This window comes from Arachis hypogaea, chromosome 15 (assembly GCF_003086295.3).
Source record: "Arachis hypogaea cultivar Tifrunner chromosome 15, arahy.Tifrunner.gnm2.J5K5, whole genome shotgun sequence".
Classification (NCBI taxonomy): domain Eukaryota; kingdom Viridiplantae; phylum Streptophyta; class Magnoliopsida; order Fabales; family Fabaceae; genus Arachis; species Arachis hypogaea.
Genome location: NC_092050.1, coordinates 25277891 through 25295234, shown reverse-complemented (window position 1 = coordinate 25295234; position 17344 = coordinate 25277891). Strand labels below are relative to the sequence as shown.

Genomic DNA, 17344 nt, shown 5'->3' with positions numbered 1-17344 from the left:
AAATAATTATGGAAAAATACAAACAAAATGTGTTCTCATAAATCGTAATAAAATCTTATGCTTAAATATTAAATAGCATATATTACATAATATTTATACCAAAATAAATTAGTATGAAACAAAGATAATATATAATATAAAAAATTTAATTAAAGCATAAAAGTATCACATTTCATTACTAATTTTACAAAAATATATTGTTTTAGTTTTGGAACATGATTTCATATTCGATCTTATCTACGACCTGAAACATGGTCCGAAAGAGTACATCGCAAAAAAAAAAAGACAAATCCGATAAAATACCGAGTCATATTTAAGGTTGGATCTTGGATGGGATCATATGCATCTCTACTATAGCCTCCTCTATTTTCGTACTTCATTTTGGGTGCGGCCCTTTTACCGTTGTATATTATAAGGTCGGATTCAAATCTGATACTTAAAACGAATGAGTAAGTTAATTATTCAATTAATTTAGATTATTTTTTTATTTATTTAAATTAAAAATATTATTTGTATACCAAAATTAATCACTAAAATTAGTTATCAATATATTTATGTATAAATACATGTGTGATTTAATTTATTTTCAATGTGTATTTATATTCTGACATGTATTTTATACTAATAGTTGATTTTGGTGGCTGATTTTGATATACACGTAGCATAATCTATTAACATTATATATAAAAAGATGACTAAAGAATTTTTTAAATCAAAATATTAATATAATAAATATAGCAAAAAAAAAAAAACACTACTCTTATATATTTAACAAACATAAATGACTAAACGTCATAATTATTTTATCATATTGAAAGCTAAAACAAATAAAAATAAAAACGATAAAGCATACACATGATATATGTGTGTAAAATTATATATTATTATAAAAATTTAATTTTAATAAAATGTTAGTATAAAACAATTTTGTACCTACATTAATCATGTAACACTATATAAAAAAATAACTGTATAAATAATTATTCAAAAAAATAAATATAGTCAAACAATTATGTAAAATATTTTACATTGTTAACGTATCAAAATTAAAGTATTATTATAAATTTACATATAAAATACATAATATATAGACATATAAATAGTTATAAAAAATAATATATAATTATAACTATATATAATTAAGTCAATTTATGAATCAATAATCTAAATTTAATATCGGCTCATTTAATATACCAAATAAAACATGTTTCATAATCAGAGAAAGCGCGGCATTATGCATAATGTAGATATAGATTATGAATGAAGGATCTCTCTCATCGAAAATTATTTGTTTAACTTAACGAATCAACGAATAAATGAATGCCACCATCAATATATTATTTGTATTCATCTGGCTCTAATTTTTATTTGTTCAAAATTTTCTTTCCCTTCCCACCTTTCCTCCTTAATGATAAGGATTGTATACACTCTGCTACCACACGCCTAAAACATGGTTGAAGGACGATGTATCATGTATGTATCTATCTAAGTCTACCTAACTTAGAAGTTAGAAGCATTTGCACTTGGTGTTTGACATATACAATCAGGTAAAGGATTCGAATACAATGCTTCTTCAGATCGAAACCTGTCCAACCCTTTTCTTTTTTGTTCCTGAAATGGGCCCTTTCCTCTTCCTTAAGAAGCCTTGCCTGTCCAACACCATATCAATCAAACAAACAAACAAAAATCACAATAAATAAAGATTATTCCCTTGATCAGCATGTCATATAATATAATCATAATCATAATTTGAGAGACCAGTTTGAGTGAGTTTTTAAGAGAAAATATTTTTTTGAATTACTTTTTTTAAGATTTTATAAAAAAATAAAATAATTTTATGTTTAGATATTTTATACAAAAAAATATTTTTATTTATTAATTATATTTAACATTTTAGACATAATAATATAAAAATATTTTTATATTTTATTTATTATGTGAAAAATATATTTTTTTTAAAAAAAAGATTTTTTAATAAAAAATATAAATTATAACTTTTTAAATTTTTTTTATTTTTTAATATTTTATTTTACTATTAGAAATTTACTAAGTACGCTAAAAATAAAAAAAAAATTTCTTTAAAAAAGATTTTTTTATCAACGTTCAAATAAGCACCGTGTGTAAGAGAGTCATGACTCATTTGTCATGTGCTGAAAAGTTAAAGACAATTTTCTAGATGCTAGACCACACATACATGACAAGCTGATAATATTCCCACCTAACCCCAAGTTGGAGACTTCTTACCAATGAGTCTTGAGATCAACTAGTTTTTATCTTAGTCACAAACTGATGAACTCAATACATGCCAAGCAGATGGGATCAAAACCAATAAATGCCCATTGAGAAATTTAAAACCATAGGAAAATTTTCAAGTATTACCTATCAACAACAATAATGACAAGTTGAAAACAATAATGTCTGGCAATAAGAAGTGGGGGAAATAGAAGAGTAGATTTACAATGAATGAGTACTAAAACAAAAAATCATAAAATCATATGAGGAACTTATCTAACACCTGAAAGAACCATAAATAAGATTAAGTATGTATGAATTGCTTATACCTTTTTTGTTGTGAAGATCAATAATTTTGTTTGATAGATTTATCCTCTCGGTCATTTTTCCCATTTGCTAGTTTATCAAAAAGGCGAACAACGGCTTTCTTGATAAAAGAGTGATCATAATCAGAAGAGAATTGTCATGGATGAACTAAATAGGGTAACTTCAATTGCAAAAATGCAAAATATGATCTGCTAACGAAGACACAACCTTACCTATCTGGAGAAATTGACCTTCCACGACTGAGAAAACCACGATGATAAATATATTAAAACTGTAAAACCTCTCTAAACTTCATATATCACAACCATAGAGCAACATAGTGTTATAATCCTTTACCTTGTTCAGTCATATGCAACTCACCACCATATATTTCCCCAATAGCAATGTATATTGGAGTACTTGAAGGGTATATCCTAGAGGAGTAATAAAAATTCCAACTTCTTTTGGAGTTAAAGGGCAAAGTCCTTTTAACCTTTTTTCAATAGGATCAATGTACTTCCACTTCCTCTTCCTCTTCCTCTTCCAATATCATCTCATCCTCTCCACCAAAATCTACAAATAAGCCGAAAAAATATTTTAAGGAAATGGATAGAGCAACATAAAAGTCAACTGGAGTTTAGGATTTAATTATATACCTTCCCCATTTGTTCAATTCGAGGAGAGAAACGAAGAGCTTCAAAACAAGTTTGGCAGCGAAGTTTTTGAATATCCAAAGGTAACTTGTTATTTGCCAACCGAGAACCAATTTTGGAAGTTCGAATAAACTAATGAGTTTGTCAATAACAGGTTGATTGCACAATATTTTAGGAATCAAGGTAAGTAAAATATTCACATGAAATTTTAAGTAGTATCAATAGATTTAAACTAATACATACTTTGTAAAAATCTCACATGGAAGCAATCTCATTCTCATAGTAATCCATACGAGACAAGCTTTTGAATTGAATCACCATGTATGTGTGTTTAGATTACCGTTTATAAACGGAAGTTTGTATAAAATTGATTTTGTAAAATTGATTTTATTAAAAGTAAGTTGGCGTGGTTTATGTTTGGTAATTTTTATTCAAAATTGAGTATATTAAACTAAATATTGTTTGGATTACATTATTTAAAATCACTTTTAGATAAAAAATTACAAAAAATGACATGAATTTAACTAATTATTTTATGTTATCTTATAATTTTATTTTAGATATTTAAATAAATTTTAATATTTTTTTAATATTTTCAGTACTCTAGTACTCTAATAGAATTAATAGAATCATAATTCAAACATATCAGAAAAATTGCAAACAAAAAAGATATCAGAAAAATTAATGATTTAATGATTTTTACATCATTAGCTAAAGAATTAATGAACCACTCTTCATCAAAGAGACAAAGATATCAGAAAAATTGCAAAGAAAAAAGGGACTATAAAATCTAATTATAAAAAAAATAGAGAGAACTTTTAACTGAAACATAATAGAAGTTGATCAGCTACCTATCGTCCTGCCAAAATGATTTCTTGTCAAGTTCCCGAATTACATGAGTGGCGTTTATGGTGCGAGCTACAGCTACCATACATATCTACAGCGAAGAAAACAAACTTTTAACATTAAAATTTAAAAACTAGTCCAAAACAATGGATATAGACTTTATATACAATCAAATATCAAATATTTGTATACGAGAGCTAACTCGAGATAGAAATGCATTTGGTTGAGACCTCCATTTGTAACCTCGCGATTCAGGATAAGCTGGATAAACATTCAACTTGTCAAGGAGTTACCAAAGAAAATTATACTTGAAAAGTTGCAACAAAATTTAGAATTCTTACTTGTATAATTAGGAGTAGGCTTAGTGCAGGGCAGAAAGCCATGATTTGGTGGAGGCTTCCACAGTTTCTTATAATCTGAATCCCATCTTGAATCATTCAACTGTAATAAAAAGAGTCAGAACACTGAAGTTGAAAGTTTTGTTTGCCATGATTTATAATATTCACCAAGATACATAACACCTCAAAATAGCTGAGAATCACTAAGCCTCAAAACAACTCAAATTTAAAAGGTTGAATGAGTGAAATTTAACCAACTTTAATTTGTTACTAACAGTAACAGTGCATTCTAATTCTTGTTATTAATTTGATCACATTCTCAGCATCCAAAGAAATCATAATAAATCAGCTAGAAAGGTTAGTAATGACAAAAACCTTGAAAGCAGCAAATGTAGCCTTGGATAAATACGGCGGCGCTTGCTCTCTCGTCCATCTTTGCGGATCATGAAACTGTCAATTTTTTTGAAATTCATTTAAAAAAAAGGGAGAAAATAAAATAAAAAAATATTTTGATCGCTAAGGATCAAACCAAGTACTATACAAAACTTTGCACTTATCCTTGATTTATTAGAAGGATAACACTAACAGGCACCGTAGAGCTTTTACTAACCCCTTTATAAACCATACTTATATTTAAGTAGCATTTGGTTCTTGTCATAAAAACAGAGATGGATAAAAAAATGGTGGGGACAAATACATGTCTTGACAAAAGCTTAATGTTGTCCCTGTGTCGAGACAAATTCTAAGATAACTTGTATACTTTAAAATAGAGACACGAGACATGTCTTGACTTGTGGGCAGTTTTTAAGCAAATTTCTGTACTATCTAAACAAATGGAAGGCAAATTTTTCTTGCACCACCACATACCCACCTGCAACAAAGTGCAAATTTGCATTCAACTTGACAGGCAAAAAGGAAAAAATGAACTATTGATAATAATTGTAGAGAGTAGCAAATATATTTATTAAAAAAACCAGAAAAAATTGATGGATATTAATAAGCATATGACTGATTTCTGCAATTGAAAGTTCAGTAATAAGATGAAAACATAAAATTAAAAGACACTATAGCCAACTCAAAATCTTAATGTATTAAGTTAATGGGTCTCTCATCTTATAAACTCCTCACTCTTCCTTGCTTTCTTTGATGTGCGACTAACTTCATGCACTCCTTACACTTGCAATGAATCAATGCACAGTTACTATAGTACCAGGGTATGCTAATATACATGTATGAGTTACACTTAGCTAAGTCTAACTATTCATCTAGTATAACTAACTAAACAGCTTCTAACTACTTCTAATTCTAACTGACTGAGCTGGCAGCTGAGTAAACTACAATCCCTCAAACTATCATGTGAAGAATTGAGCATTATTTCACGGCAAGCAGCCATCAGCAAATCAAAGACAGAAACATGAAATTAAGATATAAATTGAAAAAGGTTCCCAAGTTATACATCGATATCAAAGAAACGAAAAAATTCACACAAAATAAACATTTAATTCATTCATTTCACAAGAATTAAGAAGCTTCCAAATTGTATAAACAAACAATAATAGCAAAGAGATGGTATAACGATTCTTATGAGACTGAAGAGAGTGAAAAGGATTAAGAAAAATAAAAAAACACGAATCTGGGTCTTCTAATTCATAAATTTTTTAAAAGAACAAACAATGACAATTGAAATGAAGAAAGAATAAATCAAAAGGGCTTCAGAGAGCAGGAACCCATATTGCCAATTCTGACATCCATGACAAAATTAAGAAAATTTTAAAGTCAACTGTACCTTTACGGGTATGGAAACCAGTAGGCTTGCAGTTCTTGCCCTTGTAGGCTTGTAGTAACCTTGTGGAGCACGTTTTGATGATAGAATGTCCAATGAAGAAGTCCTCTTCTGTTCAAACTCGGGAAACTTGTGACTCGAACTCAGAGAAAAGAGATAAGAAATTCAAATTGGAGAGAAAGGAATTTGGCACACAAATTTAAAATGATGAACCTCACCTGTGAAGAGTATGAGATTGATGTTTATTTCGTAAAGCTAACTTAGAGCATAGCTAACCTAATTAGTGTGCTAAATGAATGTTACATATAGCTAGCTTAGGGGTATCAATATCCCCCCTCAAGCTGGATAGTGAAAATTCACTAATCCAAGCTTGGAATACATCTGCTTGAAGGGTTCAGAGCTAAAGCTTTGGTGAATAGATCAACTGTTTGGTGAGCTCAAGAGATTAGCAGTAGCTTGAGTATCCCATCTTGAACCTTTTTTCTTATGATATGGCAATTCACTTCTATATGTTTTGTTCACTTATGAAAGATGGATTGACGGCGATATGGAATGCGGAGTGAATGTCGCAGTACATTGTAAAAGACTTTGGATGATTGACATTGAGGTCCTTGAGGAGATAGAGAAGTCATTGTCCTTCAATAGAACCAAGGGCCATTGCCTTGTATTTGGCCTTAGATGAGAAGCGGGTCACCGTGGCTTGTTTCTTACTCTTCCAAGAGATGAGAAAAGTGCCAAGAAAGAAGCATTGACCAGAGATAGGGCAATGTGTATCGGCACAGGTTGCCCAGTCAAAATCTGTCTAGCTAGATAGAGAGATGTCAGAGTTGCCGCTGAAGAAAAGACCAGCTGCTGGGGAGCCTTTGAAGTAACGAAAAATATGCATGTCAGCTCTATAATGATCATTAGTAGGACAATCTAGATATTGACTAAGTTTGCTGGCCGCAAAAGAGATGTCTGGACATGTGTTAGTAAAGTAGATGAGGCGCCCAATGAGTTGCCTATACTTGGTTGCGTCTTCGAGTCTAGTACCTGAAGTCTTTGTAAGTTGAGAGGTGCAGCACATGAGAATGAAAACAAGTTTGGATTCTAACATACCAAAATCTTTGATGAGATCAAAGGTATATTTCCGTTGATAAAGAGCAATTCCCTTGCCATTTTGAGCAATTTCCATGCCAAGAAAGAACTTGAGTTGGCCAAGGTCCTTGATGGTAAATTTCTTGTCAAGAAAATGTCTTCAAGTTATTAATCTCTTGCATGTCATTCCCAGCCATGACGATATCGTCAATGTACACTAGTCATGCTTAGACTGCACGTAGTCTGCTGTTGTGAGGACAAAGTTGAACTTCAAATTCCACTGTCTACTCGCTTGTTTGAGTCCATAAAGAGACCTTTTTAGTTTGCAAACAGTATTGGAAGGGACTTGTAAACCTGGTGGTGCTTTCATATAGACTTTTTCGAGTAAATCGCTATGTAAAAACGTTGTATTGACATTCAATTGGTGGAGGTGCCAGTCCTTTACTGCTGCAAGAGCCATGATGAGTCTGAATGTTGTCATTTTAACCACCGGATCGAATGTATCGAAGTAGTTAAAGTCCGCAGTTTGAGTAAATCCTTTCGTAACAAGTCTTGCTTTGTATCTTTCGATGGTGTTATCAAACTTGTACTTTGTCTTGAAGACCCATTTGCAACCTATTGCCTTTTTTCCAACAGGGAGGGTTGTGAGAGACCAAGTTCTATTACTTTTAAGAGATAAAAGTTCATCACTGATAGCTTTCTTCCAACAATCTTCCTTCACAGCTTCTTCAAAAGACTTGGGTTCAGTGTTGGATGATATGGTGAGAAAAAAATGTCTCTAAGATGGTGAGGGTGCATCATATGATAAGTGAGCAGAAATTGGATATCTGCAATGACTATTGGCAGTAGCTTTAGAAGATGAAGTTTGCATGCAATGATAGTCCTTTAAGTAATGTGGTGGCTTTCTGGTTCTGCATGGTCTCTCATTCAATTGTGAGTGTTGTTGTTTTAGTGTATGAGGTAATGGTGCTGTTTGTGAAGGAGGAGATGAGGATGTGCATGATCCAAAGTATGTTGAATTAGTGAATTTGAGGAATTTGGTGTGAGTGTGTGATCAAACTGTGCATTAGGTGCCAATGTTTGATTATGAGATGATGAACTATGTTGTTGTGTGTGATTATGAGTGAGAGTGTCTAGTGCATGATATATATGTGATGCATGAAATGTAACAATAAAAGGATATATTTCTTCAAAAATAGTCAAAGATGAAGTCAAACGCCTTGGTTTCTCTATTGGAATGTTCGTGCTTTTTGTGATAAAAGGTTAGATTCATAAAACATAATGTTCCTTGAAATGAAAACTTTTTTATTTGTTAAATCCATCAAAATGTATCCTTTAGTGTTTGGTTTGAGTCTAAGGATTAGACAATTCCTGGCTCTACTGTCAAGCTTCTTCCTATTTGCTGTCAGTGTGCAAGCAAAAGTAAGGAAGCCAAACAATTTTCAGGAGTTAATGTCAGGTACCCTTCCATATAAATGCTAAATGGTGAGTTCTTTTTAAGTTTAATACTAGGTATTTTATTCATCAAGTGCACAACATGGTCTATTGTATGAGGCTAGAGACATTTGTGAAGATTTGATTGGAAAATAAGACCTCTAGTAATATTAAGAATGTGTTGGTGCTTCCTCTCCATAACGCCATTTTGTTGTAGAGTTTTTGCACATGAAGTTTGATGAATGATACCTTTAGATTGGTAAAAAGATGTGAGATTAAATTCTAGACCATTATTAGATCGAATGGACTTTATTGTTTTGCCGAATTGAGTTTCTATCAAGAAAACAAAATTTTTAACCAAATTTAAAACTTTAGATTTTAGTTTGAAAAAGTGTACCCATGTATATCTACTCTTATCTTCAACTATTGTCAAAAAATATTTAAAATCATTAGTGAAAGGAATGAAAATTGGCCCCATATATCAAAGTGCACTAAATAAAAAAATTTATTAGATGTAGTAGAACTTATAGAAAAGGAAAGTTTCTTTTGTTTAGAGAAATGAAAAACATCACTGGTGCGGATTTTGAGAATATCCACAACTGAACCGGCAAGTGCACCGGGTCGTCCAAGTAATACCTTAGTTGAGTGAGGATCGATCCCACGAGGACTGATGAACTGAGCAATAATGGTTGGCTGATTGGTTTAGTTAAGTAGACAGAAAAGTTAGTTTTGTAGGTTTCAAAAGCATTAAACAATAAATCAAGAATAAAGGAAGCAAATAATGTGTTTGGTGTAGAAATCAATGAGAGAAACAGTTAAGGTATCTGAGATGTTTACTTTTTTGGATTAAGTTTTCTTACCAACTATTTTAATCATGCAATATTCATTTCATGGCAAACTGTAATTGACTAAACCTTAGTCTCTTAGTGATTTAGTCTCCTCTAACCTTCATCAACCGCCAATCTCTTGGTCACTTGATTCCGATTAGAGGGTTAAGTTCAAATCTAGTTTATGGCCACAAAAACCCTAATTATCCAAAGCTAAATGGATTATATGTCACATATCCATATAAGTCCAAGTAATTAGCAATTTAGGAGGAATTTATTTTGAAGTTGTGTTCAGGTGAGAGACCTCTCCCAAGGGTCACAAGAACGCATCTAGAATAAGGGTCATACTCTCATTCCACCCAGATTCATAAAATAAAGAACGAAAGTAATCCTTGAAACTGAATCAATACATTAGTTAAAATAGAAAAGCAATAGTCATAATCCATAGAAATAAACAGAGCTCCTAACCTTAACCAAAGAGGTTTAGTGGCTCATGACTTACAGAGAAAACAAGGGTTCTGAAAAAGTGCGAAAGAGAATATCCAAGCCCCCCTAGGAGAGATGCCCTTGAAAGGTTGAATCATCTCCCTTTTATAACTAACCTAATTTGATTTGAAACTAAAATAAAATATTAAATTCTAAATCTAAAAGGTTTTATTTGTAAATAAAAATAACAAAAATAAAGATAAGATAATAATTAAAAGCTAAATCGGACTAAAGATGTTCCCTTGGGTGATTTTGACTCGCACTACTAGCGTTTAGTGCTAGAATTGACGTTCAGCGCCAGAATTGGCAGTGGCTTGGGTGCTGGTTCTGTCTTCCTAAGCGCTAAACACCAAGCTCGGCGTTTAGTGCCCTTCATGGCAATGATTCAAGAAGAAAATTATAGAATATTATCTATCGTTGGAAAGCTCTAAAAGTTGGCTTTTCAACGTCATTGGAACCGCGTTAATTGGACCTTTGTAGCTTAAGTTATACTCGTTGGAGTGCAAGGAGGTCAGGGTTGGCAACATCTACTTTCTTCCCTTTTTTCTTGCACAAAACTCTGCCAAATTCGTCCGAATTTTACCTGAAAAAATAAAAACACCAAAAAACTCAAAGTAGTATCCAAAGAAGATTTTAACACTAAAATATAATTAAACTTACTAAATTCTAACTAAATTTAACTAGAAAATAAGCAGAAAATAGGTATAAAATGCTCACGCATCAATCACATGGTTGTGCAAATTCTTTACAATCGACAAATGGATAAAGGTCATGCATCAATTGCAATGTATCTTTTGGTATATGACCTAGTCTAAGGTGCCACAGATTATTGATATTGCTGGTGCAATTTATTGTGCTATTGAAAAGAGAAGTATCATTGTGGCATGCTCCATCATGTGTAGTATATGGTACTTGTGATTTTTGAATGAGAGATGAGATAGAATTTTAAACCACTTTACTGTTTGGTTGAATAGTCAAAGTGTACAATCTTCTATTTTCCTCAGCTGTGCTAATCATCCTCCATGTACTCAAATCCAATATCTCACAACTCTTGTCAGTGAAAGAAGCTTTGCATTGTAAGTTTTGAGTTATTTGAGAAATTGACATAAGGTTGAAATTGAAATTAGCAATGTATACAATATTTGTAAGATAAAAATCTTTTAAAAAAAGGATGGTTCTTGAAATAGAAGTGATAGTATGATAACCATTAGGTAATTTTACCAAAATTGGTTTTCTATGACTGTAACTGATAAAATCAGTGAGTGTGTGACATACATGATCAGTGGTTCCTGAATCACGTATCCAAGAGTTGGAGTAAAATGATTTTAATGACAAGAGGTGTGATATGTGTGTGCTCATGTGTAGTGTGTGAGTAAGAATACCTGACTCTGAAGAATTGATTGTGGCACTAAGAGATTGAAAAGGGGACTGTTGCAGTAAAGTTATGAGTGCTTGTTTTTTTATCTTGAGTGAAAGAGAACTCAGCACTACTACCATCTTGTTGTGGAACAAAGGTTTGACGTCTGCTTTCATTAGGTTTTGCAGTGGTCATCACATTCATTGCTTATGTGTTGTGTTGTTGTTGTTGTTGTTGTTGTTTCTTGAGATGGGTTAGAAAACCATACTTTTTGTAGCATGTGTTTATAAGATGACCAGTCTTGTGACAATAGAAGCAAGTTTTGGATGGTGGTCTTTGACGATCGGATTTTTGATGGTTTAGAATTTCACAAATGAATTCTCGTTGTAAAGTATAGTTTCTAAACCAATCACTAATCCTTTCATACAAAAAGTTGTTTGTCACTAGTACAAACCCCTAAAATTTATAAACCGAAGTATTGGACCTCGGGTCGTTCTCCCTAGGAATTACAATGAAGTGTCTTGTTATTGGTTATGAATTATTTTGGGGTTTTGGATAAGGAGCATGAAAAGTAAATGGCAATGAAAATAAACTAAAAACTATAAAAGGCTTCTTGGAAAGGTGTGAGAACTAGAAGTCCTATCCTAGTTATCCTTCTCAATTGTGATGAGAATTGTTCATTGCTACCACTTAGTTAACCCTTACTAATTAAAGGAAAGTCAAGTGGATGAATTGACTTGAGCCACAAGTTCTAGCCAACTCCCAAGGAAAGACTAGCTTTAGTGCACTTCAAACCAATTAGCAATTTCTCCAATTATCAATCAACAAAGGAATTAGATAACTCAAGTGTCACTAATTACTCTACCTAGGCCAAGAGGAACAAAATCTATACTAAAACTAAAAGAGACATTTCAACAAACACATAAAGTGCAAGAGGAGTGAACATTATTAATTGCAAGAATTAAAGGAATCTACAACTACAAAAACAAGAGATCAACACTAGAAAAGCAAAGAAGACACATTTATTATGAATTACCTCTTATTGAATTGAAAGAAAATGGAATGAACAATAGTAGATCTACAACAAATCATAAGAACAACATAAAGGAAATTGTAATAGAAGAATGGAAGAAGAATCAATGTCACTACAAGGAATTGAGATGTAGAAGTAGAAGAACATGAATCTAAATCTAGACCTAAGAATTAAACCTAATCCTAATTCTAGAGAGAAGTGAGAGCTTCTCTCTCTAAAAACCTAAACTAAAGTGATTAGTTAGTTGGAAGTGATGTTATAGTAATGAATGATGTCTTCCCCTTAATCCTTCATCCTTTTATCCCTTTCCCTTAGCAATTTGGCGCCAAAAATGGGTTCAGAAACCCTCTCAAATCGCCAGGCACGTGCTGCATTAATGAGGTCATGTGCCATCATGCGCGCATGCGCACATGATACGCGTGCGCATCCCTGGTCGATTCTGCAATGTGCGCGTGAGCGCCTTGTGCGCGTGCGCGTGCATGGCTGACTTTGTTTCTTTGACTTTTTATGCTTCTCTCCACTTGTATGCTTCCTTCCTTGCTTCCTTTGATCCATGCTTAGCCTATTTCAACCTGAGGTTACTAGCAAACACATCAAGGCATCTTATGGAATCAAACAGAAACTAGAATTCATCAAAATAAGGTTTAAAAAGCATGTTTCTACACTTAAGCACAATTATGGAAGAGATAACAAAACCATGCTAATTCTTAGGCTAAATGTGACAAAAGGTTATCAAAATGTTCTAAATTCAATGCAAAACAAACCGTCAAATTGGGGTTTGTCAACCTCCCCACACTTAAGCCTTAGCATGTCCTCATGCTAAAATAAGAAGGAACTAAGGGGCATGGCATTTATTGAATGCAACTAAACTATATGAGTCCTATCTAAATATAACTATCTAAAGCAATTGGAAATGCTTAGTTCAAACAAATCAATTCCCAAGAGAGCATGTGTAAGTACAAGAGCTAAGTAATAAGGACCAAGTCCAAACCACAATTGTATTGAATTGTTAAAAAGAGTTCAAACTTGCAAGAATATAGATAATGTGGGTGAACACATGTGATTGAACTTTTGAACCCTCACCGGATGTGTATCCGCTCTATTCACTCAAGTGTTTAAGGGTTAATTCACTCAATTCTCTTCTAATCATGTTTTCCAAAATTTGATTTTCTTCTAACAATCAACATTTATTCAATGCATGCATACATTCATCATGAGGTCTTTCATTTAGGTTGTAATGGGGTTAGGGTCAAGGTAGGATCATTTATGGTCAAGTGGGGTAGGATTTGAATCTTTGATTAGCATAGACTTTCCCACCCAACCTATCTAATGACCTATACAAATGCGAGCTATTCTAACTACCCATTCTTCACTTTTTCTTACATACTCATGCATTCTTTTTTTTTTTCATTTCTCAATACTTATGCATTGATTCTTACTGAGCTTCACCTTGGGGCATTTTGTCCCCTTTATTGCTTCTCTTTTTTTTTTCTCTTTTTCTATATACATTTTTTTTCTTTTCTTTTCATCATTTTTTTTCTTTATATATATGATTTTTTTTTTCTTTTTCTTCTTTCAAACTCAATACGAGAACATCAATGCATAAGGTCTCTACATTTAATCAATACATGAACATGTGCCCAATTCCTAAACATAAAAGTGTATTGCCCCTTTTTATCCCATCCAATGTTCCCAAGCCTCACCAACTTTGAATAATAAAACACTCTCACTAGCCTAAGCCAATCAAGGATCCAAACAAGGACTTTTCATTGGTTTTTCGCCTTGGGCTTGTAATGTGCTAAAATAAGAATAAGTTGGTTAAGCATAGGCTCAAAATTGGCTACAATGGAGAGTAAAAGGTTGGCTATTTGGGTAAGTGGCAAATGAAATAATGGCCTCAATCATATAAATGCACAAACACAAGAATTAAATGGATATATAGAGTCAAGCAAATTAAGGATCACAATCATGGAAAGAGAACAATTTCACACAAGAATGGGAAATAAATGGTTATAAAATGTAACCACATCAATAGGCTCAAGTCTCACAAGCTTGTGTTCTCAATTCAATACATGCTTCACAAGGTATGAAATTCAAGCAAGTTCAAAAATTCTCTTTCAATCAATTGGGTTAATGCCCTATATTTAAACTTCTTGAAAAATCTCAATGTTTGACTAAGCATTGTTGTGATTGAAAAGTTCAAAGATTTTCTTAGTTCACCCTTTCCTTTTTCACTTAGAATCAATATAATATGCAAAAAGGGTGCCTAAGTTTTACTTAAAACATGATTTCTAATCACAACTACGAACTAAAAACAAAGATAAACAAAGTGTATATATAAAAAAAAAATCCAACTAAAAGTACGGAATCTATCATCCAAAACATCTAAAAATATCCAAAAGCATCCAATAATATCTAGAAGCATCAAAATATCTAAAAATCCAAAATAAGCAATAAGAGTATCCAAAGCAAACTAGAAATGCAGATGCATCAAAATATATACAAGGATGTGCAAAATGAGGTAACTAGGCCGAAAAAAAGTTCACCGGTTCCCAAATAATGCTACCGGTGCCCTCCCCACACTTAAAATTAAGCATCGTCCTCGATGCTAAACCGGAGGAGCAGTGGGAGGTACAACGATAGGCTCTGGCTCTGACTGTGGCTGTGGGACCGGCTGAGTCTCCTGTGTCTGAGGTGGTGCCTCCATGTGCGCTGGCTCTGTAGTGTCAGGGGCATCCTGCTGAGCTGGTGCCTCCGCGTCCTCCTCCTGATGATCCTGCTCATCGGAGGCCGGAGAATCGGGAAGCGGAGGTAGCTCAGCGCCCAGAGAGATAAGGGCCTGGTCCATCCGATCCAAACGGCGTCTGACATGGTGTCGCTCTCGCTCTAAGAACCGGAAGAGACGCTGGACCAGGAGATAGGTAGGCTCAGGTGCTGCTGGAGGGTCCGTAGATGGTGAAGGAGCTGCGGCTGTAGAAGAGGATGGGCCAGCTGCAGGGGCTGGTGGTGAAGGTGTCCCTATGACAGCCCTAGCCCGAGAGCGGCGGCTAGCAGGTGGCTTCTCGTGCACCCAAACACCCCAGGGGATAGTAACATCCCTGTCATCTGCATCAGCTGGTGGTGGTCGCACATCATCATCTGACCATGGGACATCAGCCAAGGCTGCCATACTCGTGACCAATGTGGGAAACGGAAGTAGGCCACGAATATGCGCCCGCCACATGCACTGTCGGATAAGTCTAGGGAAGGAGACATCCTTCCCTTCCATAACACACCCGATCAGCAGAAGCACCTCCATGGGGACCTCAGAAAAGTGGGTGGTAGGCAGGACGTAGTGGGCGAAGATCATCTGCCAAGTCCTGGCCTCCCTAGTCAAATGAGTGAATAACATCCCCTTTAGCTTGGTGTTGCCCGCATCCATAACCCATGAAGCCTCCGGTATCCCAATCATGCGCCGAAGCGCCTCATAATCAAAAGTCATGGTATGGATGGCTATCTCAGCCTGATGATGGGCACACTGGTCATGCGGAATGTATCGGCAATGTAATGCCTCCCCAATGGCGGCCTCGGTGAGCATAATCTCTCTACCCCTCAGCTGAACCGAATCCAAGGTCGGACGGAAGAAGTTGCAGTAGAATTCCTTCACCCAAGAGATATTAATGTCACCCAAATCCCGGTCAACAAAGTCAATACCTAACTCAAGGATCCGACCATTAATGCGCCGTCTCACATCATTAGGTAGGAGCAACTTCTTCTCAATATTTAGCTTCGTGGTTCGATATCTAGAGAACCGAAGCTCACAGTAGAGATTGGGGAATTTGCCAAGATTGGTAGAAGGCAACTGCTGATTCTCTTTATCCTCGTCCTGCAATGGATTCCTAGCATAGTTCTTGTAGATGGAAGGAATGGAGGGGGTAGAGTGTTTTCTCTTTTTGGAGGCGGTGGCTATGGCTTTGCCTTTATCCGTCATCCTGAAAAAAAGTGTGATAGAATATATAAAACATTTAGCATGTAACAAAGAAGACATGTTCAAGATACCATTATCAAAGAGCAATCATGATGTTGCACTGAATATGTAAAAGTGAACAAGTAAGCATAAGTGAATGTAGCAAAACCGTAATCCTCATTAAAGGTAACACCTCATATGCAAAAGCCACTAATATCATCATATTCATGAAAGAACTGTTAAAGAGGGTTAAAAGTGAGTGCAAGTAAAATGGTGAAAGAAATTAGTGAGTTCGAAAAGTGGATTAGTGATATGATGATATATAGGCTCAATTGAATGAGAAATTGCGGTTCATGTTCACGATGATTGTGCAAATCCGGGAAGTCAAAAAGGAAACGGAAATTTGCCCAAAACTGAAATAAAGATCAAAATGAAACTAATTTCCTTGAAAATCGGACAGCATTCCGGCTTAAAATTGGACGTTCCCGGATAGCAGAATAGCACAAACAGTAAGAAAGCAGCATCAATTAAGCACAGCAGCAGTGGTACAGCATTCAGGCAACAAGAAGTGCATAAAAAGCAGTCCAAAATCAGCATACAACATTCATACAGACAAACAGCAAGTAAGCACATACGGAGCACTTATCAGGCCTAGAATCCTCTATCCAGTCCTAGCTACCTAACCGCAAGTATTTCTAACTAATCCTAACATACAACATTTGAATTTAGCTAACTAACATGCAATTCTAGGAACGAACATGAATGAACAAATAAAAAGGAAAAATAGAAAAGAATTAACAGAAATGGAGCAGGAACCTGGGAGCTGGGAAAAACTGAAAATGGACAGTGGGGACTACGATAGGGCAGCAGAGACAGATTGGCACCGCCGTGAACGGTGGCGCGGTGGTTCGAGAAACGGAAGGGCGGAGGGACGGCGATGGTGAGAGGGTGAGTCGGTCAGAGGAGTAAGAGAGAAGGGAAGAGAGAGAGAGGAAGGCGGTGATGGTGGCGCGGAGGCGGAGACGG

The 17344-nt window shown here is 34.6% G+C and overlaps 1 protein-coding gene across 1 annotated transcript; it reads right to left on the bottom strand.

Moving 5' to 3' along the window:
* Positions 1 to 3845: 3845 nt before the first annotated feature.
* LOC112750013 (uncharacterized) lies at positions 3846 to 7332 on the bottom strand. The gene is made up of 7 exons (XM_072217829.1): positions 7191 to 7332; positions 6853 to 7051; positions 6162 to 6300; positions 4751 to 4825; positions 4379 to 4478; positions 4268 to 4298; positions 3846 to 4128 (listed from the first exon to the last, which is right to left on the bottom strand). The coding sequence occupies exons 1-7, from the start codon at positions 7330 to 7332 to the stop codon at positions 4116 to 4118; spliced, it is 699 nt and encodes a 232-aa protein (XP_072073930.1). The 3' UTR covers positions 3846 to 4115.
* Positions 7333 to 17344: the final 10012 nt, after the last annotated feature.